Raw genomic sequence first — 26,114 nt, 5'->3', positions numbered from 1 at the left:
AAAAGTAAACAAAACGTTGTAAACTATACCCCAGGTAAAAAACTTAATACCGTAATTTCCAGCCGTTTACCCGCGGGTAATCTGTTGATTTTGCATTAAACGCGCGCCACTGCGGGCAATAGGGAGATGCGGGTTATGTGACAATTTTAAAATCTATTGGTAGTTGAATTGAAAAAAATTATCACCGACATGCGTTTCCACCTCTCAAATGAATTTTATTGTATTAAGAGTGCCACAAAGCGACACGTAAAAATGATGCCGACTCGAGTTTACTTCACGCATAATTAGTTGCGTGACGAACAAATTGCTAGCGGCACGCGTGAAAACAAAACCTTGATGGTGACAAAAATAATCCAAAGATATCCGGCGCATCAGTAACAAATTTCCATTTAACACCAGCTGGAGCTAAAGAGAATTTTCCCGTTTTAAGGGACTTGTTAGGCCTAATAGAACCGGAGATATCTATTTTTTTCAGAAATCGCCGATAGTACTTTATAATTCAAGTATTAACACTCACCCAGCTTTCTTTCAACAAAAAAGGAAACAAAATTTCATATCATTTACAACGGCAAGTGCATAGCTGGCCTATAGAAAATCCGTTTATGTGTTTTACTTTGCCGGAAAAGAAATTGTTTCATTGCCATTTTGTATTTCTGTATTATCTTCATTAGTCGTAAAAATATATCTTTAATAAGTTTTCTTAGTTGGACGTTGAACACAGACAGCTGTGGAACTCAGTTATCTGAAAAAGAGGAAATGTTTTTTTCAACTTGCTGCCAAACACTTCAGTGGCTCAGTAGTAGGTTATTACACGTGGAGTATTACATATCAAATCCCAACAAAACTTTCTTGCCAGTTTGACTGTTAAGCAGTATGGTAATTACAAGCCTGAACACAGCACTCGACCAATTGGTACCCAGCCATCCTCATGACGCAGCAACCAACCTGGGGAAGTTAGAGCCCGAAATGTTATGGAAAGAAAGAAAGCAATGTAAAGGTCCCCTTGCTTTGCTTTTGTGTCACTTGAAATGGGAGGACTGGGAATGAGTCAGGTATAAAGACACAAATCGATTGTCTTATATCTTTTCGTTGTTTTCATGTTTTAAGCTGACTTAATTCTTAAAAGAGGAGACTGTTTAAATTATTTGTAGTATGCCATGTATCAGAGACACATTTCTCATTAACTCCGTTCATACCTTATAATATAGTTTTACACTCTGCTTTCATTAGGAGTGCCCAACTTACAGAAAGAAAAAAAGAAAAGAAAAAAGCTACAGAAGAGACATAGGGCAGCGGCCCCGAATGAGCAACTCCCAAAACATTGGAGGATCTAATGCACCAATCACAGCTGTCAAAAATCAACTAATTACGGCGGAGGATAGTGTCACATAGCGTAATGCAAATATTATCGCTCGAGGAAGGCTATGAGTGAGTCGCAAAGGAAAAAGCACAAACCACATCGAAAGTTACTGCATTGTAATACAAAGATAATACATCATAATTAAACTGCAAATAGTGCTTGCCAATTTCGTGCAAGTTGTTCTGATCTATAACAAGCTGATCCTCAAAAGACTTCAATGATGTGTTGGGAAGCAGACTTGAGTTTGCATTCACGTGTTTGAGGGCAAGTTTGAATGAAGCTGATGCATTACTATTCGTGTCATTTGAGGGAATCCCTCTATGGTAAAAAAAACTAGCAATGAAAATGAAAGTAAAAAACTTATTTATTCTCATTTCTTTCCGTGTAAATAGTTCTTGGAACAATAAAAGAGAATTTAGGGATTTATCATGGCTTAAAATAAAGCTTCAATTAATTTCTGTGTGTGGTTTTTGTTCCACACGCAGCTATCTGTCGCGATGACATTTCTTTGAACGGATAACCTTTTGTTAGTTAGAACCACTCTCTAATTTGAAAATAAGTAATTTATCTTTTTCCTATAATGCAACAGTTATATCAAACGTTATATCAAATGTTATATCAAATGTTTAAATAAAAGCAAAGATACCATTTACAAATTCTAATCTTGAATACAGTGTTTGTGTTATTGTTTCAATGGAGATCCGATCAATAGCAAAACTTAAGTTGATATATCAAACATTTCGCAATGTTAAGTTACTCTTTTTCAAAAGGATCGCGAGAAAATATCTGGAGATGTAACCGAGAGTTATTTTAAAAAGAAATGATAGAAATCTATCTCCCATCAAATTAAACTGGATGGAGCATACAAATTTCTTTGAACACCATGCTTCTACGTACTATGAAGTTTGCGACTCATGCTCCCTTAACTCCGGTTTTTTCTTTAAAGTCTATTTCTGGTATTTCAGTTGTTAAGACCACGAATTTCTCCAAAACTATTCATATATCGTGCTTAGGCTAAAGAAACTAGGCAATGAAAACCACTGACTTAAAAAAAAGATTTTGTTTATAATTTGTGATCGTTAAATTATTGAAAAGTCAGAAGGCACTAAATTATTGAATGATACCTATCACCTGTATGATTGATTTGTCAAACTTATCGCGTGGTAAAAAATTTTAAAGGTCTTTTGTTTTAGTTTTGTTTCCCAGCCTTGCGGATTTGTTTATTTATAGAAGGAGGAGTGGGAGTAAACACAGCTAATCCCTAGAATAAACAAAGGGGATAACTTTCTAAAGAAACTGTGGTGCTGCGTCAGTGGCAGAGTGACAGGGTAATTTATTATTAGCAACTGAGTTGATAACGTAAATTGGCCACCGTTAAGAGTTTAAAAGCTGACGTTTAAAGCGTTAGCCCTTCGTCAGGGCGATTGACGAAGGACTAACGCTCGAAACGTCAGCTTTTAGACTCTTTGCGGTGGTCAATTTACGTTATCAACTCAGTTGATAATGATAAATTACCCTGTTATACTCTCTAGAATGTTGGGGGTCAGTCAGCTCAAAGGACAAAATATTAGGTCAAACGGCCGGCATAACGTGAACTTGCTTGTGTTGTTTTTGACGCTCTGGCTAAAATAAAGATCATAAATCTCAATTGAAAGTGAACCAGTAACCAAACTATTGGTGCATGCTACAGGACTACAATGGCCCCTTTCACAATGGCCCCTGATTCATACTAATCAGTTTTATTTATTCATTGTGCACTAATCAGTGATGGCCCTCATCCACTTAAGGTGATATGGAAGTGATGTATTTACATATTTAAGATTAAGTCACTTTGTTTCTATTTTTATCAACAGATGTTCATTGAGCTGCTCCTCCAGGTGTCATCTTCCACCCAGTAGACACTCAGCGCTTCAAGATTCTTAAGAACACCATCAGTCTTTGTAAAATATGTTCTATGAAGAACAGCTGACGCGGAGGTGAGAGGCCCATCCCGGAGGTTGGGACGAGTATCCAAGGTTCTCAGCAACCTCCTGTAAATTGTTACAAAAGTTCACTGTTTCTGGCACTAAGACTGTTAAGATAACAGCACTGACATTTAATTTGGGGAATTACAAGGAAATAATTCCAGCGGTTTTTTCGGACTAAAAGTTTGGTTATGAATCTCCCGTACAGAGGTACGGAAATTGCTGCGCGAAATATTGGAAGGAATGTGGTGTGACAATGTACTGTTTGATTACAGCATATCATATACCTGTTTTGTAAAAGGTGACTTGAGTACCTCAAGCAACTGACGAACCTAAAAGGAAGATATAGTGAAAATTTCTATGTGTACTGCGTTAACTATTTTCATATGCTGTTGAAGACAAAATCTTTAATAGACAAAAAATTTGATTCTAATAACAAACATTCAACATCAAAATAATTTAATCGAAATCCCTGCAAAGGGGAACACAGGAAAAATAAGGAATATCCGACCTCTGAAAAATCATTCCTTTCCGCCTTCTGTATCGCTGATTCTGCCATCCAGTTACGTAAAACATAGCGAGGATTTACTTCTGAAAGAAGAACACAAACATCGACTAATATAAAGACAGTAAGTCACTAAGTAGGTGCACAGGGGTGAACAATATCTAAAGTTAAAAAACTAAACGAATATAAAGACAGTAAGTCACTAAGTAGGTGCACAGTAAGTCACTAAGTAGGTGCACAGTAAGTCACTAAGTAGGTGCACAGTAAGTCACTAAGTAGGTGCACAGGGCTGAACAATATCTGAAGTTAAAAAACTAAACTAAAGAAATCTCCAGAAATGATCGACAAAGATGATCTACTCCTTACACTGTTGCAAATATTTTGTCCACATAACCCTTTCATTTTTTCCCTACACTTATCCGCTTGGGTAACAATTTAGGGGAAGTGCAACTTTGATGAGTGTTGCATAACATAACAAGAAATACTTTATGGTAATTTCTTCACCAGCGTAAAATCAAAGGGATTAAGTTTTCACCTTGCATTTGTTTTCTTCTGGCCTTGTCAACATCAGTGTCACTATACCTAGTAAAAAAAATATTTGCATGAAGTAAATTTCCGTTTGATATCAAAGCATCAGAGACTACAGACAATACTTACAGCCGAGACCTGTCTACATAGTGTGCTAACCAGTCTCCCCAGTTCTTGTGTGTCTGTAGTTGTTTGAGTGCCCATGTTTCTCTCGGCAAGCGGTTTGAATTAACATCATGCAAGGATACTTCACTTAACTCTCGGAAGGCCATAGTGAAGTCTGCATGAGTGGACGACATTATCTGGAAAGAAACCATAGACAACATGAATACGAATCCATATGAAAAGATAAAATACAATGACATCTTGAAGGCAAATTCGCCTCCTTCTCAAAGCTTCTAAGACAAGAGACATCCTTAGGTCAACATACAGATGGACCAACATGTTCGCTTTTTTTTTCTGACAAAACTTGTGGTTTCAGCGAAACTTACCGTGTTTAACTTACCCAAAGGAAAGAGTGAATAAGCATTTCGTCATTTTCATCTTCGTAAAGTAAACCAAGTTTGCGACGAAATATGCTCAGAAACCTAAAATCACAAAACAATGTGTCTCCAAACTCTCATAGCACCTTTACTAAATCTTAAGTTGCAATTGATTTTTATCGCCAGAACCATTCTGTTGTAGGAAAAGTTGTTGTAAAAAGAGTTGGATTCCGCCAAGTTATTTATTTTCTATCCCAATTCCCTCCAAAATAATGGCTAGCAATAACGTGCGAGTTCGCTGTGGTCATTTTGACATTTGACGTCCCGGAGTCTTAAAAAAGTTGAAATAATCGCTAGAAAAGAGTTTTTTTCCCCATGGAGAATATTGCTTGTCACACTGCTTGTCTATGAAATTAAGGAACTGAGCTGGAAATTTTTCATAGAGCTGCATGCGACATCTCATTTAACCGAAGAGAAAGAAGCATCTTCTTTTTAAAACGTCAGAGCGATTGACGAAGGGCTAACGCTCGAAACGTCCGCCTTTTAATTCTTTAGGGTTAGGGTTCAACTCAGTTATACAAATGTTCAACTCACTTTAACTTTACCCCACATCACTTAATTTCAAGTCGTCAAATTGACGACTTTTGCGGCAAATAAACCTTCTGAAATTTTTTTTTTCATAATTGCCATTGCGATAAAAAGTGTTACAGCTTGGGGTACTAAGAGTGAGCAGGTGCTTGCACATCACCTTTGGTTAAATCTATCCACATAACTCCAAAGAACTTTCTCTCCTCTATAACAAAAAAGCAAAATAACGATACTGCATCAAACCAAGTAAGAATCAATGGTAATTACAAGCCTTGTGAATTTAAACTGAACAAGTACTTGTGGGCATACAACTGGCCAATTAAACAAATACCTTTAAAGTTAAAAAGTCACCATTCAAGGTTAATCATGATGATGTTCAACAATTTTAGCTAGACTTACTCACTGTAATCTTCAATCAATGGTTTAAGTGCTTGGAGCAATTTTTCTAAGTTAAAAAACCCAACATTCGGCTGATTCTTGTAACTGTATCTTCCTTCATCATCTGATGTGTTAGGGACAAAGTCTACGGCCAGAGATCATCAAAATGTCAGTCAAATTTGTACTCAAACAGTTCCAGTCACCATGAACAAATTTGGAATCAAATCCCAGATGTGTCAAATTTCATCAAAGTTGTCCTCTTTACCTGGGTTGAAGTCATCCATAAATCCAAAAGGACCGTAGTCTATGGTTATTGACAGCAGACTAAAATTGTCCGTGTTGCAGACACCTCCCAAAAATAATGAAATAACAATAATCAAAGTTGAATAAAAAAAAACTCTCATGAAAAGACCTTGAACATCAAAATGCTTTCTTCATATTTTACCGTGAGCAAAGCCAACAGATTGCCATTTGGAAATCAGGTCTGCTGTCATGGAAACTACTCTTGAAAAGAAGGCCTGAGATCAAAATGAAGTTCACTGACCTCATGTTAGTATTCAAAGTCAGGTCATGGTGCAATGTCATACAAAAATAAGCAGTTTGATTGTTTGTATTAATAGTACAAACCATGAAGAAATGCCAGCAGTGGGGAAATACTGGAAGTTCTCATTACATTAAAAGTTCACAAAATCTGATTACACTGTACTGTTAAAATGAATTTTCAAAACATCCTAATAGCTGCTCCAAACAAAAGCAAAATATCTTACCAAGTACTTCTTGGTCTTGTTGACTAAATCCTGGAAATTATTTTCAATGACAAAATCCACAACTTTTCTGTGAGACAAAAAAATTACCTAAAATCGATACAATGCATGTGGCACAACTAATGGGCAGAGGGCTTAGTGGTAGTACTTAACATGGATGTAAATGGTAGAGTATTCAAGCACAATCAATTATCTGTTTCAAAATACCATGTACACAACATTATCAGAGGTGCCTGAGCCACAAAAAGAAGACAGACAAACCAGGGCACCATTTTGAACTTAGCAAACTATCACAAACTTAAAACATACATTAATGAGATATGCTTTAGGACATACACAAAATGAACAGAATGCTTCACACCTAAGAAGAGCTTCTTCGCTGTTGTGTTCCAAAATTTCAAGAGACCCAATTCTAAACCAAGATTTCGCTAAGCGTAAAACAATCGCAACTGAAATAAAAGAACATGTTAAGTATGTTAGATAACTGAACTGGAAAGAAACTTCTGCTTCTCATTAGTGTTGTTCAATTTTAAGCAATCTGAAAATCTACTTTCCACTTAAATATGCACCTTTTTCTTGCTTTGGATGTCCATCATAGAACTGATCCCTCCAAACAAGGTCATTACTCACAATAAGACTAGCTGCTCTGCTGGTTGGTACACCCAAATGAAACATGGCTTCACTGGCCAGGAACTCACGCACAGATGACCTCAACACTGCACGTCCATCACCGTGTCTGATAAGTACAATTTATTTAGAAAATAATTCCACTTTAAAAAGCATGTTCAGCATATTTTATCGAAGTACATGGCTTATAGAAAAAAACAAGAGGTTTGATATATGTATTCAGAGTTGCAAATATTACCCACTCTATGTGATGCAGCAGAGGATAATAGAAGATGGCAACTGACTAAAAGATTTTACAAATAAATGTAAATAATTTAGTTTCAAATCAAAACTAAACCTTACAGATGTGGAGAAGGCTAAAAATTGCTTAAACAGTACCTTGAATAGGGAGTCCTCCCTGAGCCTTTTAACTGAAGTTCCCACCTCTCTCCTATCCTGTTTAAATATTTAAAAAAGTATCAAGTCTTTTCACATTCAAATATAAGCTTAACTCCTGGATTGCCAATACTGTTATTACAGTTCTAGAAACACTAATAGGAGTTTCCTTCACAGATGTGCTTTGGTATCTCGTGAAATACTTGCATCACAGTAAAAAAGAATGGTATAAGACACATGCAATAAGTAACTTGTATGTTTGCCATTACCTATTCGTGTATTCCCCCAAAATTACAGCACGACCATCTCCTAGCTGACCTGCCCAATCGCCAAACTTAAAAAAAAAGTCAATTCAGCCCACAGAAGCACCAGTAAAATAACAAATTTCAAGTTTATTAGATTGTGCCTGAATCCTTTCATTAACAGCTTGTTTAATTAATTTACAAGAATATGATCCCAAATAAAAACAGTGAGAACGATGGAACTTTACCTGATGTCCACCGTATCTATGTGATAGCATAATTGAGTTTGGTATCATTTCATTTCCCGCAGCAAAGTCTATGAATGCTGGTGATTCAAAGGCAGAATCATTCAAATCAAGAATGTCCGTCAATACTTCTTGAGAAATAGCCACCAAATAAGGTTTATATTTCAGAGGAACTAGATGAACTTTTGAAAAAATTACTCCATGTACTTGTCTTATGTAATTTCTCGTTTCCTCGTCCACGTCAAATTCTTTCAATAGAATACTCCTTTCCATAAAACTCCAGTTTTTAAATTCTAGAAGTTCTGTCTTTCGACAAACAGAAACCATTTGTACTAACAGCAAAAACATATTTGTCTCACAAACAGAGTGATCCTTCAGGGAGATGCAGTGAATTTTCCAAAGATCCCCATTCACTACGCTTAAAACCGAGCCGTGAAATAAAAAGAAAATAAAGATTGGAAGGGGACAACGAAAGAGACCCAAGTTCTCCGCCATATTTGATGCCTTGGTATCCAAGCCTCGTTTTCTGAGAAAGTAACTGCGGATGGACTTCAGAAAGAGAAAGGAGGAACAGCAAGAAGAAAAAGAAAACTCCTTCAGCCCGTCATCCCTTCTCCTTTTCTTTCCAAAGGAACAGTTTGAAGACTCAGGGTGTAAAAAGAGTAAAAAGGACAGAAATGGGTGTATAATGACGCAAACTGTTTGTCAACGTGAAGTTTTAGTAGAAATAGAGCCGATAGAAAAAACGGAAATGGGGGTTTGACAAGTTGCTAAGGTTGAAGACGTTGCAGATAGTTTGGTTTCATTTGGATTCACGAGGATGTTAATATTTAATCAGATTTTACAACGTTCTCCGTTACCAATTGTTTCGTGACCTTAGTTACTCTTTACTCTAAGCCTTACACAAAGCGGCAGCTGACAAATTTAAACATAGGCATGCGTAGCATGCAAAAGTAATTTTTTGGCTGGGCGGGTTGAGATGGGGCACTTTTTTTCGTAATGTTTTCATTTGTGCAACAGAAAAAGAACATAACTTTCAAACGGAGGAAAATATCGCCTTACTTAACCTAAAGAGAAAGGGAAAAAAACTAATTTATCTGAACTCACACAGGTATTTTGTGGTCTATTGTCTCTATTGTCTAAATACATCTAAGCAAAGATAAAATCCATCGGTGCTACACTTGCTGTTGTTCCCCTCGCAGCCGTTGTTTGGTCTCACCACACAACACCAAGTATCCCCTGATGGAAGGAGAGCGCGTTGCAGGAGGGGATTACAGGAGGGGCCCGGGTTCCCACTCCTTTTGGGGAAAAAAATACCGCAGAAGGAAGAAAAGCCGGCAGGGCAAGCGACAAAAAACCGGGCTCCCCTTTAGCTCAAGGTCTGGATCCGCCACTGCATACCCTAATGCAGCAATCTGACCGGTGCGAGATACATACCAAAATGCGGCGATCTGATTGGTACGAGCAACATACCACTCTACATGCTAACACAAAGTTACTTTAAAAAAAAAAAAAAAAAAAAAAAAAAAAAAAAAAAAAAAAACGAATTCTAACGAAAAATAAGATGTTGATGTGGTTGGCATTCGCATTGTTTTGCTGTCATAAAACAAAAGACCATCGACACTGAGGTGCTGATATGGTAAACAGTTCCACAAAAGCAGGTAATCTAATGTTAACAAGTGAGTTGGAAACGTAAATTGGCCACCGTAAAGAGTAAAAAAGCTGACGTTTTGAGCGTTAGCCCTTCGTCAGAGCGAAGGGCTAACGCTCGAAACGTCAGCTTTTCTGCTCTTTACGGTGGCCAATTTACGTTTTCAACTCACTTGTTGACGCTAAGTTACCTGTTACACTCTCCCACCGACGCAGCACCACAGTTTCTTTAGAAACTTAACCCTTTTGTTCCACGAAAGGATACATTCTTATTTGTAAACGGAAAAATAGCGACTTGACTGCTACTACAATGTTTCTAAAACTCTTAATCATAGAAATCACTGACGGATTGTAACGTTCGATTATGTTCAGCTGCTTCAGTCCACAGCTGACTCGACTGAACGACACAAGCTGTGCTCTGAACACAGTCGTATTTCATCACATTTGTGACAGAGTTTGACGTTATGGTCGTCAGTATCATAGGAGTCCTTCACCGAGTGTTATTAACGCTTCAATCGAGTTAACAGGATTTTTTTAAAAATAATATACAGACAGGAATTATTAAAAAAAAAGAATCGATGAAGGTAAAGTAATACAAAATTTACCCACCCACTGCTTTTATTCAAAGCAGGACATTGGTTCACCCTGATATCTATCACTTCTTTTGCTGAATATTTTTTTTCAAGAGACGGATTCTTAAGTAGAATAAAATAGTTATGATTTGCTTAACACACAGTATCACAAGCACGCAATTTTACATCCATCGAGTTTACTAGTACAACATATTTACCTAGAATATCAATTAAGATAAAGCGTTTCCATATTTCTTGTCATATGAAAATGCACCTCAGTGAACACTATACCTATCGAGACACCTGAAGGTAGGGTTCTCCATATAATAGACTAACTAATTTCATCAAAAATATTTATGTCGTAAGTCATTAATCATTTATAGGTCCAGATACAGCAAAGTCGGCCATATGACAGCTAATATGTTAATATCGAAAACTTCGTGCTGTTGAAAGCCTGTTAGGCTAACATGGACGCACGAAACCGCAAAATGGTTTTAACAATTTTTGTTTCTAGCCTTGTTTTGTTAGCATCCGCAGATAAAAGAAATTTCACATGTGGTAAGTTATACAGCTACTCAGTCTATAAGAACATTCAAGATGTAAACAAAACCAAACCCTGAAAAAAAAACCGTATAAAGTAAGTTGTGTAAAAGTGTAGTAGATGTAAATTGTGTTGATTAAGGAACTGTCCTAGTTTGCTCAATATCATCGCAACCATTAACACCATCTTTCTACGCCGTAACCACATCAAATGGAGGAATCATTTCAAACATGATATTCTCCAAGTGATCTATACCGTTTCGGGGGAAATTAAATTAATTCACTCTTGACCATTTTGTTTATCAAGCGTGTCAAAGTAAATTCTTTTTTCAACCCTAAATTAAACTAATACAGGGAATAGGAGAAAGTTTGGAAAAAGGTCAGCCGAGTGAAAGACCACTTAATCAGAAAAGAACCCTTAAGACATTGCAGTAAATTTAAAAGTAAATCGCTCAACCCTTAGTGGAAGCACAGGCAGAGAGAAAGCTGGTTTCCTGAAGTTCTGTAGCCGTGCAAATCCTGCATGTTCTTTGCCGGTTTTGTAACTTGAATTTTGTAAAATAGGTTTTCACCGTATTTTTCTTTTCTCCTTGTGGCCAAATAGGATTTATAAGTAATGGAAATGCAGAAGAATCTGAGGCATTGAAGTTTGTTGTGTCCCAAAGTAACACAAAAAACAACATCTCAATAACATTAAAGGTTTTAAATACATCAACTTCTGTAGGTCTATTTGATCAAGGTAAGAAATCTAGACAAAAGGTATATCATTCTTTTTACGAGTTCTGGATAATAACCTCCATGTAAATACCATGCACTCTAACATGAGGCATCAATCATGATTCCACTAAAACAACAGAATGGTCCTACAACCTTATTATAAATTCAAAACTCTATATTAGTTCTACCCAAACTAGTATAGGACAGTTTTTCATAACAGGTACAAAGAAGGATAATAGCTAAGCCTGATGGTTTCGTCATCATTAGCGAGAATTAAATAAAAGGATAAAGAACTGGCATGGGTACAAGACAACTCAAATATTTGATTACCGTTAACAAAATTAATTTAAATGGATGACAGATAGCTGGCATGGATACAATTTAGTTTAACTGGTTAATTATCATTCTTTGCAGCTCTTTCGGTGCTTCGCCAACAAAACATCACCATACTCGCTGAGGGAAGCCATTCAAAAGTCTCCGCATGCGCAATCTCTTTGGTAATGGGTGTTTCTGTCATTCGCCTCCATGGAAGCAACGGACAGTTTGACCAGTGTGAGAATGTAGTGGATATGTCAGCGGGATACAGATATTTCGCGCATGCAACATTTGATGCGTTGAGCTTACTGAAATGGCGGAAAGTTCTACTGGTCTTTGATGGTAATTTGAAATAAACTAGCATAAGGTTATGACAGAGAACCTATCAACCAAAGTGAAAAATCTATATACCTGTAGTGTTGGACCCGAAACCCCACAATTCATCCCATGAAGTGCATCGCTCATGTTATCTTACCCATTACTTCTTATTGTTATGCAACCCTCCTATCCTAGAGTTTTCTTGCCAGGAATCTTCAGGCTGTTTATTCCTACTTTCCAGGAATTTTTTCAGTGAACAGTTAAGCTTATGTTATGAAACTTAGCCTTGATGCGTTTCGTTATGTCTGTTGACACAGAGAGTCGCTTCTTTGAGGCTGGATATTTCTACTTCAACTATAAGAAGTCAACACTCACCATGGATTTAATTCAGGTGCCCGAGACAAAATACGCTGAAGACAGAGAAAGAAAAATATGGCAAATAACAGAACAGATACAAAGCTACCAACCCGAAAGTATTATTCTCTACACAGGGAAGGAAAACACAGATATGTTATTGCAACAGGTGAGGGAAGTATTCAAAAATCAAAACTTATTAATTTGACCGATTAAGTGCCAGCGGATGCGACGATCACTGACACAACATTACCGGTAGTTATAACAATTGTTTTCTTTTGTTGTCTTTTTTTTTCAACGAGGAAACATTTCTCATTTTCACACTTGAGGACGATCTCACAGTACGAGAGTTTGGTTATTATGCAGGATCTACTGTCACGGTTTGATCTTCTTTTTTAGAGTATTCTTGCGAACTCTCTGGGCCTTCAGCAGTCTCATCCAAAAAATATGAGCTGACGATATTTTATCAGAATTTCTACTCTCTATCATTACCAGAAAACAAAAGATTACCTCTTGTAGAAGTATATTAAGTACTTTTGGGGAAAAAATCTTTCAATCAGCAAAAGTTCAAAGGAGTCATACGCAGTTACGGTTTTTTATTTCATTTGTGTTAGGTTCCTCGTCAAAGGCATTTTCCGTATCAGTGGATCCTCCAAGAACAGGTACCAAATAACTTGAGTATGCAGCACTTGAAAGCATGAAGCTCTTCATTAATTATAAGTGAAATGTTATTGAAGACTCTGATCATGAATTTGACTCGTTCGTTTGCACAGGTATCCCAACACCAGAGAAGTCTTCCTGACAATGTAGTCTTGGCATTTAAGCTTCCATACGAAAGCAGCTTTGTTAATAAACTCTTTGGATCAGCAGAACAAGAAAAACTCAAATACATCAACAAGGTAAGATTGTCGCAAACTTAGGAGTCATGACATTGTTAGATAAATAAATCTTCTCTTCGCAGTAATGATTATCAGATTTTCTTACAAATTAAATGGTGGTCTAGTTCACATGCAGTTATTTGGGTGACCAACCATGGTCTTCAAGTTTTATTTATACATCATTTTTAGCTTTACAGATCTAGACAACAGAAAAACTTAACCTTTTCCCTGTCAAGGGACTTTGACTAACATATTGAGTAACTAGTTAAGTTTGGTGAACAGTAAAACATTCAAGAAGCTGTCTACCGATCGCTCTTATCTAGTTGATAATATTTGTTGCAAGATCAGCCAAGCATCTTTTGATGTCTATTAAAAATAACAAGACAATTAAATCAATGTCAACTAAAGAAATAATAGGCGAGCTAAACTGAGTATCTCATATACCTATGCAATATGACAATAGGCCAGCGCCATACGAGTTTTTTAGCTAGCCAGCTTACAAGTCTTACAACGATAAAACAGTTATTCACTCTTTTCACTTCTGTTCTGTCATCATGGGGTTTCTATAACTAAACTCCTAATCTTTCCTCAGGATTATGTTGCTGTGGCACACGATGCAATAAAGGTTATTACCGAAGCTTTAAGTGAGAAGCCATGTCTGTCACTGAATGGAAAAGATATACTGTTACCTGATACAGAGATGTTTAACTGCATGAGAAAGGTGATAAGTCTGGTCTGAATTATTAATTTCTGTTCATGAAGCACAATTGCTTGTCCCTTTTAATCTATCAATTTCCAAAATTGTCGAAATTGTCTTCAGTTTGAAATTTCCGAGTTCACGTTTTGAGAAGTGTATTTTTTATCGGTGGATCTTCCGAGGAAGCCATTGTTTAGCGCGTTTAAGTGCAAATTTTTGTTCCAACTGTTTACCACGTGCGTGTGTGTGTGTGTGTGTGGAAGGGTATCTTGATGTGCGTTGTTCCCCTAGTACATCACGTGATGGGAATTCTAGGAGAGATCGTAAAAGGGTTGTATCAGCATTCTCAGATTACTCTGCCATTTGCACCGACTCCATACAGGTCTTTCGATATCACGGATTACCAGTAGAGTTTATGTGATTTCTAAAGAGGAGTTACCTGATCTTTGTATGTGAAGTTTGTTTGTCTTTTCTAAGGTTACATTCAACGGTATGACTGGGTCTGTGCAGTTTGATAACAGGGGAAGGCGAACAGACGTCTCCCTGGAAATCTTAAATCTTCGAAATGATTCTTTCGAAAAGGTAAGATGAAGTTGATCAGATTGAAAAGTATGGGTTTTATTTTATTAGGTTACCCACAGATGCAGCGACTTAGTTTAAATACTGAAAGGAAATACGTCAAAATGATAAACCTTCGGCCTGTCAACTTCCATCTCCAGTCCCCTCCTTATTTCAAAGTTTCACACAAATTACCATAACTAACACTTTCCAGGGCAGCTCTTCGTATGTTTTTTTCATTTCACTGTAGATTGGTTGTTGGAATTCAACGGAACGAGCAGTTCTTTTTGAAGATCCACTACCAAACACTTTACCAGGATCGTCAAGTAATGGAGAAGTAAACGGCAGACATTTTAGGATTGTATATGTTGAGGTATTTGTATTAAGAAGATTGCAAGTGCGTTGAAAGGTATTATCATTTACCACTGGAAGTAGCTTGGTGATTATATTCAAGAAAGTTTGTATCTAAGTAACCAACTGTAATAGGCCTCTATTTTTTAAGCCTTGCGGCAATTTTCAAACAATTTAGTGCCGGTTATGTCATAGCAAACTGAAATCAAATATGATGAATTCAGTCTCTCGGTAAATTCTATCTCTCTCTAATGGCGTTCGTTTAACACTCTTTTTTCCTTCGTGAAAAACAAAATAGGATCCACCATTTATAATGCCAAAGAAGAATGAAGATGGGACGATTTCACTTCAAGGATACTCTATTGATCTTCTCAAGGAGCTGTCTCGATCACTCGGGTTTACATATGAAATGTATCCTTCGCCAGATGGATTTTATGGAACAGTGACGGAAAATGGAACTTGGAACGGCATGATAAGACAGATTTTAGACGGGGTAATTAGCTGAAAAGTTGACTCTCTTCTCCAAAAGCACCAGATGTAATATTAACTTTTTACAGTAGATAAAATCATCGTAACTCAGATGACAACCACCCTAATTAGTAAAAGGTTCAAAAGGAAACGCCTATGAAGAAATAAACTCTAACTGACATTGATGCCCGTAAAAGATAAACAGCCACCAGATCAGACCCTTTTTTAAGGTGGGCGGAAGGCAGCGCAAAGTGTGAGTGACAAGCGAGGCATCAAGTGCGAAAAAAACTGAATACCAAAACAAATCAGAGGTAACAGTATGACAGTGTACCGCTAAAATCCCTGACTTAGATATCAAAAGTTAAACTGACGACAAAAACGTTCACTTTTGCCTTCTTTAAGAATGCGAACATGGCGGCTGGATCGATTGCCATCACTGAAACCAGAGAAAAGGTGGTGGATTTCACTGTTCCGTTCATGTATTACACAGACGATCTACTGGTGAAGAAGACATCAACAGAGACAACCGATTTATTGCAGTTCATGGATCCATTTGAAAATGGCGTCTGGATCGCTACACTGGGAGTAGTGGCACTCATCTCTATTGCTGTCTTCGCAGTGAATTACTTCAGTCCTTATGGATACAAAGATGAAAATGGTAGAGGAACATCAGAGGAGTTTAATTTCTTCAACAGTATGTGGTTTTCTTTGGCCTGCATGCTGCAGCAAGGAGGAGATAACACACCGAGGAATTTATCAGGTAATGTTAGCACAGATATCCACACGGCAATGATTACTACTCATAAGGTGAACTACAGATATAACGCGTTCTTCCATTGGTTTTGCGTGCGAAGGAGAAGCCAATATAACGCGGTATTCTCATCACTTTATCGTACATTCTTGCGTTTTTTGTGGTCTAGACTGAAGACTATGGTAGGCTAAAATAGATTTTAGCTCGCTCTCTTGCACACTTGCTTGATTGTTCAGACTGTTACTTTCTCAAAGCTGGACAATAAAATAATATAGTGATGGCTTCTCAAAATCACTCATAGTTCAAGTTCTTTTAACCCGTTAGCGCGTTCAATACCAAAGGTATTACTCATTGGTCGTATCTTGCTCACAGATCACTATATATATTATTTCGGGCTAATAGAGATATTAAGAATTCGGCTAAGCCAAGGATAAAGAAAAGGAATTTCATTGTTGTGTATCAATGAAAAGTCAGTTTCATGTATATTTGATAACAGCATTTACTGGTATTTTCATTTCTTTGTCATGCTCTGTGGCGCATTTTGCGGGCTAAAATGGAGATTTGTGAAGAGATTTGTTATTTTTTTCCATTAGTTATTTTATCAACGCCTTCCAAAGTGATAAAATAGTTATACAGTTATAGAGTAATACAGCCTAGAGGCTCCGGCTAAAATGACTATGATTCGAACCCAAATCATATTTAAGCCCGCGAACATGAACCCCATTGTTTTATTAAATGCGAGTTTGTCCCTATTTCACATCAGGTCGAATTCTGACCGGTTGCTACTGGTTCTGTATTCTTATCTGGGTCTCAACTTACACAGCCAACCTTGCTGCGTTCCTCACTGTGAAAAATGCAGCTCAGCCGATCAACAGTCTGAACGATATTTTAAAAACTTCCTACAAAGTGGCCGTTGTCTCTTCCACCAGCGTTCATTCAGCATTTAAGAAAACTCAGTACGAGCCGCATATGAAGATTTGGAATAGAATCCAAGCGGAAAAAACATTGGTTAAAAACGCACTAGAAGGAGTCCAGTGGGTTCGAGAGAAGGATAATTTTGCATTTGTTTATGACGGACCAGTCCTTGATTACTTCGCCATGCAACGGCCATGCGGCCTCAGAGTAGGTAAGTGAAATAACTTGAAAGGGCGTGGTCAAAATACCAAAAGCTGTAAGGCTCTCTTGTGGGATTGAATTGGTTAGAATCATCACTGGACTTTCACAGCGAGAGAAAGGGTTGAGTGGCCAGGTATACGACATGACTATTTTTCAGCTCCGTCAATAAGCGTCTAAATCAGTCTCTGACAGTTCTCTAAAATTGTGCCTATTTGTGATTTTCAGTTCCAGGTCTGACCTCAGCCAGAGGTTTTGCCCTGACTTTTAGAGCGCATGACCCTCATACTAATATATTTACGCTGACTATTCTGCACCTCCATGAGAATCAGTTTCTGGACTCACTGAAACGCAAATGGTGGGATGATACCAATGCTTGCTCTCAGGAACAAGATACAAGTGAGTCAATAAGGTTTTTAACCACTTAAATGCTTAAACACGGGCACTGAACTAGATATGCACACATCTCATCACTGCTTAAGACCATTACAGGGATTTACATCCTCCTATTTACTTTCGTATGATGATAAATAAAAAACTAGTCTACACTTATTTTCGGAGGATGTTGAATGAAGGTCTTGCTTGACGTTTGTTTCTGTTTGTTTGTTTGTTTTCGTGATCTTTTGTATTTCTCTTACATGAAGATTGTTAAAATCCGTATTTACAGCTTTGTCTCGTAAGCGAATCAGTCTAAAGAGCATGCTGGGAGTTTATATTGTGTTGAGTGCTGGACTAGCAGTTGCCTTGGTGACGCTTGTTGCTGAGATCTACTGGAAAAGAACAGCTAAACACGTACTGGCAAACAAAGTTCAAACAGGGAACAGAAGGTTGGTTCGATTGTTTTATCAAGGCCTTACACTTCAAAACCTTTTACAAAGCATGAAAGCTAACCTTAAAAGGACTTTAAAGGTTGATGATAAAGAATTTGAGTAAGTTAACTTCTTCCATGTACCAACGTGCATTAAACCGAGTGGGTAGTTTAGTGTTAACAACTGAGTTGAAAACGTAAATTGGCCACCGTAAAGGGTAAAAAAGCTGACGTTTCCAGAGTTAGTCCTTCATCAGAGCGATACAACTACTCAGTTATTAAAACTAAATTACCTGCTATACTCTCCCACCGACGCAGCACCACAGTTTCTTTAGAAACTTACCCCCTTTATGCATTAAACCGAGTTGAACATCAGTACCCTGGGCAATAATTCAACGTAGTGACCAGTTTAGAGAGACAATTGTGAAAAAGTAGATGAATAGTAATTAGTTAACGTAATTATACCGACAGTAAGTAGTCATCACATCTGGCATTAACGCTGATTCAAGCCAGAAATACAATAACACTGTATTACTCTCATTAAACATCCTACCAGCAAGTTTGTGGCTAAAAAAACAACAATAAATAATACAAAGAATTTATCTTGTTTACAGGCCAACGAATTCTGCGTGAAGGTCTAACTGCACCAGTAGGACTTCAGCAGACTGACTAACATGGAATGAACCTAAATTCTGTAAAGCGAACAACCCAAAAAGAAGGAAATATAAAGATCACTTTGTTTGGAAGTCTGGACTAATAACCCTAAACTCTGTGGTGCTGAGCACTGTTCCTATGCTAAGTAAAAAAGCTAATAGATGACATCGAAACTATAAGAGGAACAAACTTGCACAACTTGCTTCATATTAAGGGATCTGATAAAGCTCTTAATAAATTTCCACCATTTAAGACTCAGTTGAAGGGTACAAGGATTAGTACTGATCATGTATTTATAAACGATAGTCTCTATTTGACGCGAAAATATGTTCATTTTTCTCCCGCAGATTGTTCGAAATATAATTTTCTGGATGATTGAGGAAGACAGTCAGCTTTTTATAATATGTTTGAACTCTTGGAGTATCATCACAGGATTTTAAGTAAAATAACTTGAAATAACACAAATGTTGAGCTCCCACGTTTTAATTAGTCTGTTACACGTCTTTGGGTCCACACTATCAACTCGCAGTGATACATAGGAGCCATACAGTTATCTTTTGATTTAGGTCAGCAGATATTCAAGCTAAGGAGTTGAAGGTCTGTATGTTGCAAGAAGTTTCCAATTTTTTAAACTGACATTCTACCCTTTTTCAAAGTAGACATTTTCTCTTTGACCACTGAGGTTAGAAGCAACATTTTTACAACGTCAAAAAAACTACTCTACATCCTGAAACATCAACAACAATGTTACATTGATTCACAATTGAACAGATGGGAAATAATAAATTGCGACATTGCTTGCAGCGAGAAGTACATTAAGTCGCAGTTCATTCTTTCATTAAAAGTTTAAGCAAAATGACATGCACAGTTCATGGACACACCCCACTCCTATAAAACTCGATGCCACCCTGAGACATATTGTGCCTACAGGATCGACCTACAAGGAAATATTCTGGTTATCAATAGGATTTCTTATATATATAAAAAAAGCATAAGACAGAGCAGTCTCTTACAAGTTCATTTTCACACCGTTGAGGATTGCCTGTACCTTAACAAACAAATATGTTGATGCAAGCTAATGTTGGTTTGAAAGAACCTTTTTTCGACAAAAAATGACCCAACTGATCAATTTTGATGTCGATTACCACACATCAAAACCTTACTGAAGTAGCAAAAGTTGTCAAAGGTGACATCATCAATGCATTAGTTCCTTAAAAGGTCATGACTAAGAATCAATTGAAATACATGTGCAATTCAGCTTACAATGTAGAGTATTTTCCAGTATGTTTATTCACTCTTGCTGTGCTTTTGCTGCTTGTTCAGTATGTTTTATTTGGGGATTTACATCTGAGACAGGAAGTGATGTCTTCCGTTGTCATCAGGTCTGATTGTCAGAATGTCACATCCAGTTTCAGTCACTAGTAGGGTCTGCTCAAACTGAGCTGACCTCTTGCCATCCTGCAAGGAAAACATGTTGAAGTCGTCACCTGTGTTAAGATGACATAAATGTGCAGTGACGAGCTACTTTTTAAAGTCTGTCAAGAGGATTCAAATAGTTACAATCACTGGGCTCATATATAAAAGAGAGCCATTATCAAGGCACATGTTTCTGTCATTGTCCAAGGCCTGAGGTTCTTCAGAAGGCAAAACCATCTCATTTACACTCAATTGCTTAGGGTTAGAATACATTGCACAAAAACTGTTTCTTAACACACCTGTGTCACAGCAGTCCAGTTGTCAGGCCAGATCTCATCTTGCCAAGTTCCTGGAATTTTGTCAGAATTAAGCAATCAAACCATAGAATTGATTTAATTGGAAGCCACTGATTATCACACTAGGTGGGCTTCATTGATCACACCTTTGAGTGGAGTTAATATAAATAATTCACGCTACAGTGTTTGTTTGAAAACTTTTCTCCCTAGTTGTATAAGTTTATTGCTAAAACACACAAACAAACCAAGGAAACTGCAAAGGAAAAGACAAATAAACAAATTTTCAATGGAAAAAAAAAAAGACAAACCAACACAAACATCCACAGTAGAAAACTAAGGGGTGTAACTGTAAACCAATACTTTAGATATCAAGACTCATGTCTTATACCAATAATTACCCAAAAGTGTTTAAATAACCTAACAATGATATAACAAGTACCTTGTGAGATCATCGGTTCAATGGTAAATGTGTGTCCTGGCTTCATTACACCAAAAGCTTTGTTTTCTATAAAATAATGCCATCGTGAATAGAACGCTCTGCACATGATTTGGTTTTAGAGGAAAAATACTGTAATTTCCGGCCGTTTACCCGCGGGTATCTGTTGATTTTGCATTAAACGCGGGCCACTGCGGGTAATAGGGAGGTGCAGGTTATGTGACAATTTTAAAATCTACTGGTAGTTGAAATGTATTAAGAGTGCCACAGAGCGGTACGAAAACATGATGCCGACTCGAGTTTATTTCACGCATAATTAGTTGCGTGACCAACAAATTGTTATCGGCACGCGTGAAAACAAAATCTTGATGGTGACAAAAATAATCCAAAGATATCCGGCGCATCAATAACAAATTTCCATTTAACACTAGAAAAAAAAAGACAAACCAACACAAACATCCACAGTAGAAAACTAAGGGGTGTAACTGTAAACCAATACTTTAGATATCAAGACTCATGTCTTATACCAATAATTACCCAAAAGTGTTTCAATAACCCAACAATGATGTAACAAGTACCTTATGAAATCATCAGTTCAATGGTAAATGTGTGTCCTGGCTTCATTACACCAACAGCTTTGTTTTCTATAAAATAATGTCATAGTGAATAGAACATTCTGAACATGATTTGGTTTTAGAGAAAAAAAAAAAGGCATATGAAAATACATGCAGGCAGAAGCATAACCTTGAAAATTAATGTGTTCTTGAACTGCTTTGAATTTTAGGAAGCAAGAAAAGAACAACCAAAAAGACAAAGACATAATTACCTGCATAATGAGGGACACTGGGTGCAGTATGAAACAGCCTGTGATGTAGACGATTTCACACATTAGTCCATTACTAATATACCATGGTTGGGTTCTTACAGAGTAGTTATCATATCAGTGCATCAACACAATCCACATATACTTACTCATGAATCCCATGGCCACAAAAACTCTTCACAACAGCATAGCCATGAGCTTGGGCATACTTCTGAATGATGTTACCAATCTCTCTGTATTTCACACCAGGCTTCACCAAGATACAGAACAGGATTTTAATCAACACTGTAATTGCTAACATGACTGTTGCCATCTGTTTCATTGTTGACGCTAAAGTGCTTCCATTTGTCTTCATTTTAGAGCTTCAAGCACACAATATCTTTCTCAATGTACAGAGTCAAATTTCATCAATTACAACAGACGTCATTACTGACCAATCTTTTGGTCACAAGGATGACTGGCAAAACCAATGAAAAGCAATTGAAAAAAATAATAATGTTGTGGGTTTCCATACACTTGACAACAATTTAAGTGTTAGGTGGCTATCTATTTCCTCTCATTACAAATACATCTCTGAAAGGATTTATAGAGAGACAAAGAGGGGAATGCCCACTGTTTTTCCCTGATTGTTTATTTTTTTAATGAAATGTCTTTTGAGTTGTTCATTATAAAATGTTGTTAGTATGGAGTGAAGTTCCAATCTCACATCACAAGTTTGACCTGAACAGTTATCATAACCATATGGGACTTCATGACAAAAACGCACTCAATATTGGAACTTTTATATAATGAATTAGCCTTATTTAATACTAAGGATATCTATCACATTACCTGATGCTATAGCCTGACTTAAACACTCATGTGTAACCTTCACTAACTGTTTGCTGTCCTCTGTCTTCACCAATAAAGAATGTCTCATTCAGATCTCCATGGGAACCGTTGTAATAAATGGTGATGTCGACAACAAAACAAAAACTGAGTAGATTTCAAAATCATAGTTAGCATGAAGCAAGCACTTTCAAGTGTCATTCATCACACTTAAAGTTTGGAAAGAAAAGGGTCTTAACTTTAACTTCTAAGCACAAAAAAGTATTTTGTGACATTGAGTTTGCTCCATAAAACAGTTTTCATAACTGTACTAATGTATCTGTCCATGGTACATGTTAAGTGTTTATCCTTTCATGAATAACAGCACTCTAATAGTTATCATAAAGTGTACCATCTAGCCTTGTTTACTATTGTTCACCATTAGTTACTGGTACAGTACAGACATTAAAAAAGAAAATTCAGTGCTAACTTACTGTTTAAGAGATCCCCATCCTCCGATGGGCGTGTGTCAGGAATACCATGACAGATCACTTCATTTACAAACCTATTCCAAGAGAAGTATTCAATTGAAAACTGGGGATTTGAACTTATCTTAAATTACCGTAGTTATTCGGTTATAAGGCGCACTCGGCTATTAAAGACGCACCCCCAATTCGGCAACTTCATTATTGCATGTTTTCAAACTGAGAAAATCGCTAAAATACTTGGTTATAAGGCGCACCGTTGTTTGGGGAGTAAAGATCGGTCAAGTTTATTGTAAATTCTTTCATAAACTTACAAAAAAGCGAAAAAGTCGCGTATCGATTTTAGTTTACCGTTAATCAACAAAAGCAGAATTGTCGCACACGCGACCACGCACACAAACAAAAGCCTTGATTAAACAAGATGTACCGCCGAGAATGCAGGTCTCAGTGCACTAAAAAGGCTGAAAGGATGAAGAAGGTATTTACCTCTTCGCTTGTTTATTTTCGTTTCGTTTTGTGACGTATCAAGTTACTAAGCACGTGCTCTCGAACACGTATCACATCTTTGCAAATTTGACTTCGCTTGTCTTTTCAAAACCACCACGTTCATAAAAGTCAATGTGTGTGTGTCATTTTATTTGCTTGAAATCGTACCAGTAACTGTAATAAAAAAAAATTGTTTCGGGAAAATATTCGCCTATAAGACGCACCCAAACTTTGGCGGTAATTTTTAGTAGAAATTAGGAATTTCTTGAAAAAAACGGTACGCCTTATAACCGAATAACTACGGTAAGCAAATTGGCACTAGTAAAATATTTGTGTCAATGCTACACAGCTTGCATGGCCTTGAGAGCAAGAAAGCAAAAACATAAACTGATAAGGTTATTGTAATATTAAAAGAATCTCTGAATCAACCTGGTAACACTAGCAACCAAGATAGGGTATGGGCAATTTTTAAATATCTAGTAGACATATTAGTGTGTTGTGAGATATTATTATGAAGAAGTAGACAAAACCAACTTACGTGCAACAAGACTTTGGAAATCCATGATAATTGAGAGGAGAAGGATAACAATTCCTCTCAAGACAGGCCTAAAGGATAAGAAGAGCAACGTTTACTCAATTATTCACAAATTTAAGTTAATACAGCAGAATTTGTGAGAAATATTAATGAACGCACTTTCAGGCATGCTGGCACAATGCTTATGGTTTGTTTCAAAAGAACTTATGATCAAGACAAACTGTGTATTTATTTATATTCTGTACCTCGTGTACTATTTTGTCCAATTCATCTGTCGTGATACCTTTAATATGCCTTGCTGCTGTATCTAACACGTCCCTTGCCAACTGCAGAAGTAAAATACAGTACCTTCAGTTGTAGAATTTCTTAACACAAGTTTATAATAACTTTCAAACAATTTACCCCATAGCTTGTTACAGCTGAGAGTAATTACACAAAGTGGTAACCGGTCATTTCGCACAAAAGACTTTTCGCACAAGTCTTTTCGCACAAGTTTTGGACCGTTCACACAATTCTTAGTGGTCATTTTGGACAATAATCATAAATTAGAAACATCAATTTTTTAGAATACCCCCAATATGTAATACCTGTGTTAAGTAGTCACCCTGCCATTCTCTATGGGTGACCATTGAATACAGGTACCACTCTGCAGTTATTTACATGAATCATGAATCTCTTGTTTGTATGTTAGTTAACTCTTCAAATATCACATGGAAGAGCTTGAATTGGCCAGTAAGAGTATTTGTTTATTCATACTGTATGATAATCACGAGGGAAACAATTGGAAAGTTGTAACTTAGCAAAGAGATCTTTCTGATTCCCCATTGTTCAAACTTCTCTTCTAAGAAGTACAGCTTTGAGCATTGAGTCAAATAAATACTATTTTTGCCTTCATTCAAAATCAAACAAACTATAAATCCAGTGACTGCACCTCATTTAGTAGAAGTTCAGTATTTTAAATCTTTGATACAAAATCAATTTGATTACAAACCATTCTCTGCATAGTTAGGTTTCTGCATGTGATCAGGAACCTCTCGCCTTGGAGACTGAAAATAAATGTTAATTCAAAATATAAATTGTACAAATGTAATATATTACCAAAGGCTTTTACTATAAATAGTTCACCTTTTCCTTTTATTTGCACCGTTATAAATTAAAACAGATGCCTTTTAATTTAAGTAAGAACAAAAAAGTGGAAGAAGTGGGGAAATACTGGAAAGTCTCATTACATTAAAATTTCACAAAATCTGATCACACTGTACTGTTAAAATGAATTTTCAAAACATCCTAATAGCTGCTTCAAACAAAAGCAAAATATATTACCAAGTACTTCTTGGTCTTGTTGACTAAATCCCGGAAATAATTTTCAATGACAAAATCCACAACTTTTCTGTGAGACAAAAAAATTACCTTATTAGTTTAATTAAACAGTGAAAAATAAAATTGATGCAATGCATGTGGGCACAACTAATGGGTAGAGGGCTTAGTGGTAGTAGTTGACATGAATATAATGGTAGAGTATTCAAGCACAATCAATTATCTGTTTCAAAATACCATGTACACAACATTATCAGAGATGCCTGAGCCACAAAAAGAAGACAGACAAACCAGGGCACCATTTTGAACTTAGCAAACTATCACAAACTTAAAACATACATTAATGAAATATGCTTTAGGACATACACAAAATGAACAGAATGCTTCACACCTAAGAAGAGCTTCTTCGCTGTTGTGTTCCAAAATTTCAAGAGACCCAATTCTAAACCAAGATTTCGCTAAGCGTAAAACAATCGCAACTGAAATAAAAGAACATGTTAAGTATGTTAGATAACTGAACTGGAAAGAAACTTCTGCTTCTCATTAGTGTTGTTCAATTTTAAGCAATCTGAAAATCTACTTTCCACTTAAATATGCACCTTTTTCTTGCTTTGGATGTCCATCATAGAACTGATCCCTCCAAACAAGGTCATTACTCACAATAAGACTAGCTGCTCTGCTGGTTGGTACACCCAAATGAAACATGGCTTC

At 36.8% G+C, this 26,114-nt stretch overlaps 3 protein-coding genes across 8 annotated transcripts; 1 reads left to right on the top strand and 2 right to left on the bottom strand.

The window, feature by feature from the left end:
- Positions 1 to 2,861: 2,861 nt before the first annotated feature.
- LOC131790914 (protein adenylyltransferase SelO) lies at positions 2,862 to 8,583 on the bottom strand. Of its 6 annotated transcripts, none has more exons than XM_059108195.2 (17): positions 8,418 to 8,583; positions 8,062 to 8,138; positions 7,841 to 7,905; positions 7,575 to 7,631; positions 7,139 to 7,305; positions 6,931 to 7,018; positions 6,573 to 6,639; positions 6,251 to 6,323; positions 6,071 to 6,154; positions 5,827 to 5,950; positions 5,588 to 5,632; positions 4,863 to 4,944; positions 4,487 to 4,659; positions 4,365 to 4,411; positions 3,836 to 3,915; positions 3,612 to 3,656; positions 2,862 to 3,390 (listed from the first exon to the last, which is right to left on the bottom strand). In XM_059108195.2, the coding sequence occupies exons 1-17, from the start codon at positions 8,551 to 8,553 to the stop codon at positions 3,313 to 3,315; spliced, it is 1,488 nt and encodes a 495-aa protein (XP_058964178.2). In that variant the 5' UTR covers positions 8,554 to 8,583; the 3' UTR covers positions 2,862 to 3,312. The 6 variants fall into 6 exon arrangements, 4 of the variants coding, with proteins under 4 accessions (XP_058964178.2, XP_058964177.2, XP_066023645.1 ...); XM_066167548.1 differs by lacking the exon at positions 8,418 to 8,583 and adding an exon at positions 8,266 to 8,399 and having other exon boundaries at positions 2,864 to 3,390; XM_059108194.2 differs by having other exon boundaries at positions 8,062 to 8,583.
- A 2,179-nt stretch (positions 8,584 to 10,762) lies between these two features.
- LOC131790913 (glutamate receptor 3) lies at positions 10,763 to 18,894 on the top strand. Its single transcript, XM_059108193.2, has 15 exons — positions 10,763 to 10,838; positions 11,425 to 11,559; positions 11,952 to 12,194; positions 12,488 to 12,693; positions 13,139 to 13,186; positions 13,298 to 13,423; positions 13,995 to 14,123; positions 14,577 to 14,681; positions 14,908 to 15,030; positions 15,307 to 15,501; positions 15,879 to 16,236; positions 16,991 to 17,353; positions 17,569 to 17,739; positions 18,008 to 18,167; positions 18,763 to 18,894. Exons 1-15 carry the CDS (start codon positions 10,769 to 10,771, stop codon positions 18,779 to 18,781), a joined length of 2,451 nt encoding a protein of 816 aa, XP_058964176.2. The 5' UTR covers positions 10,763 to 10,768; the 3' UTR covers positions 18,782 to 18,894.
- LOC136281268 (methionine aminopeptidase 1-like) lies at positions 18,178 to 25,864 on the bottom strand. Its single transcript, XM_066167612.1, has 12 exons — positions 25,795 to 25,864; positions 25,410 to 25,476; positions 25,078 to 25,132; positions 24,332 to 24,412; positions 24,090 to 24,157; positions 23,071 to 23,145; positions 22,648 to 22,748; positions 21,923 to 22,067; positions 21,777 to 21,814; positions 20,954 to 21,019; positions 20,518 to 20,567; positions 18,178 to 20,260 (listed from the first exon to the last, which is right to left on the bottom strand). The coding sequence occupies exons 3-12, from the start codon at positions 25,087 to 25,089 to the stop codon at positions 20,144 to 20,146; spliced, it is 753 nt and encodes a 250-aa protein (XP_066023709.1). The 5' UTR covers positions 25,090 to 25,132; positions 25,410 to 25,476; positions 25,795 to 25,864; the 3' UTR covers positions 18,178 to 20,143.
- Positions 25,865 to 26,114: the final 250 nt, after the last annotated feature.

The sequence above is a fragment of the Pocillopora verrucosa genome, chromosome 5 (assembly GCF_036669915.1).
Source record: "Pocillopora verrucosa isolate sample1 chromosome 5, ASM3666991v2, whole genome shotgun sequence".
Classification (NCBI taxonomy): Eukaryota; Metazoa; Cnidaria; class Anthozoa; order Scleractinia; family Pocilloporidae; genus Pocillopora; species Pocillopora verrucosa.
Note: the sequence above shows the minus strand (reverse complement) of the source record. Positions and strands in the feature narration are given on the sequence as shown.

Excerpts from the sequence above, each read along its gene's own strand:
- LOC136281268 (XM_066167612.1), bottom strand. Across the intron at positions 23,146-24,089 it reads TTTCCAAAGTCTTGTTGCAC|GTTTGTAAATGAAGTGATCT; the intron begins GTAAGTTGGTTT and ends CTCTTGGAATAG. Across the intron at positions 22,749-23,070 it reads GGGGATCTCTTAAACAGTAA|TTTTTGTTTTGTTGTCGACA; the intron begins GTTAGCACTGAA and ends AAATCTACTCAG.
- LOC131790913 (XM_059108193.2), top strand. The coding sequence starts at position 10,769 with ATGGTTTTAACAATTTTTGTTTCTAGCCTTGTTTTGTTAGCATCCGCA. Across the intron at positions 12,195-12,487 it reads AGTTCTACTGGTCTTTGATG|AGAGTCGCTTCTTTGAGGCT; the intron begins GTAATTTGAAAT and ends CTGTTGACACAG. Across the intron at positions 15,031-15,306 it reads TTAGGATTGTATATGTTGAG|GATCCACCATTTATAATGCC; the intron begins GTATTTGTATTA and ends AAAACAAAATAG.
- LOC131790914 (XM_059108194.2), bottom strand. The coding sequence starts at position 8,553 with ATGGCGGAGAACTTGGGTCTCTTTCGTTGTCCCCTTCCAATCTTTATT. Across the intron at positions 7,019-7,138 it reads ACATCCAAAGCAAGAAAAAG|TTGCGATTGTTTTACGCTTA; the intron begins GTGCATATTTAA and ends CTTTTATTTCAG. Across the intron at positions 3,391-3,611 it reads AGTCACCTTTTACAAAACAG|GAGGTTGCTGAGAACCTTGG; the intron begins GTATATGATATG and ends AACAATTTACAG.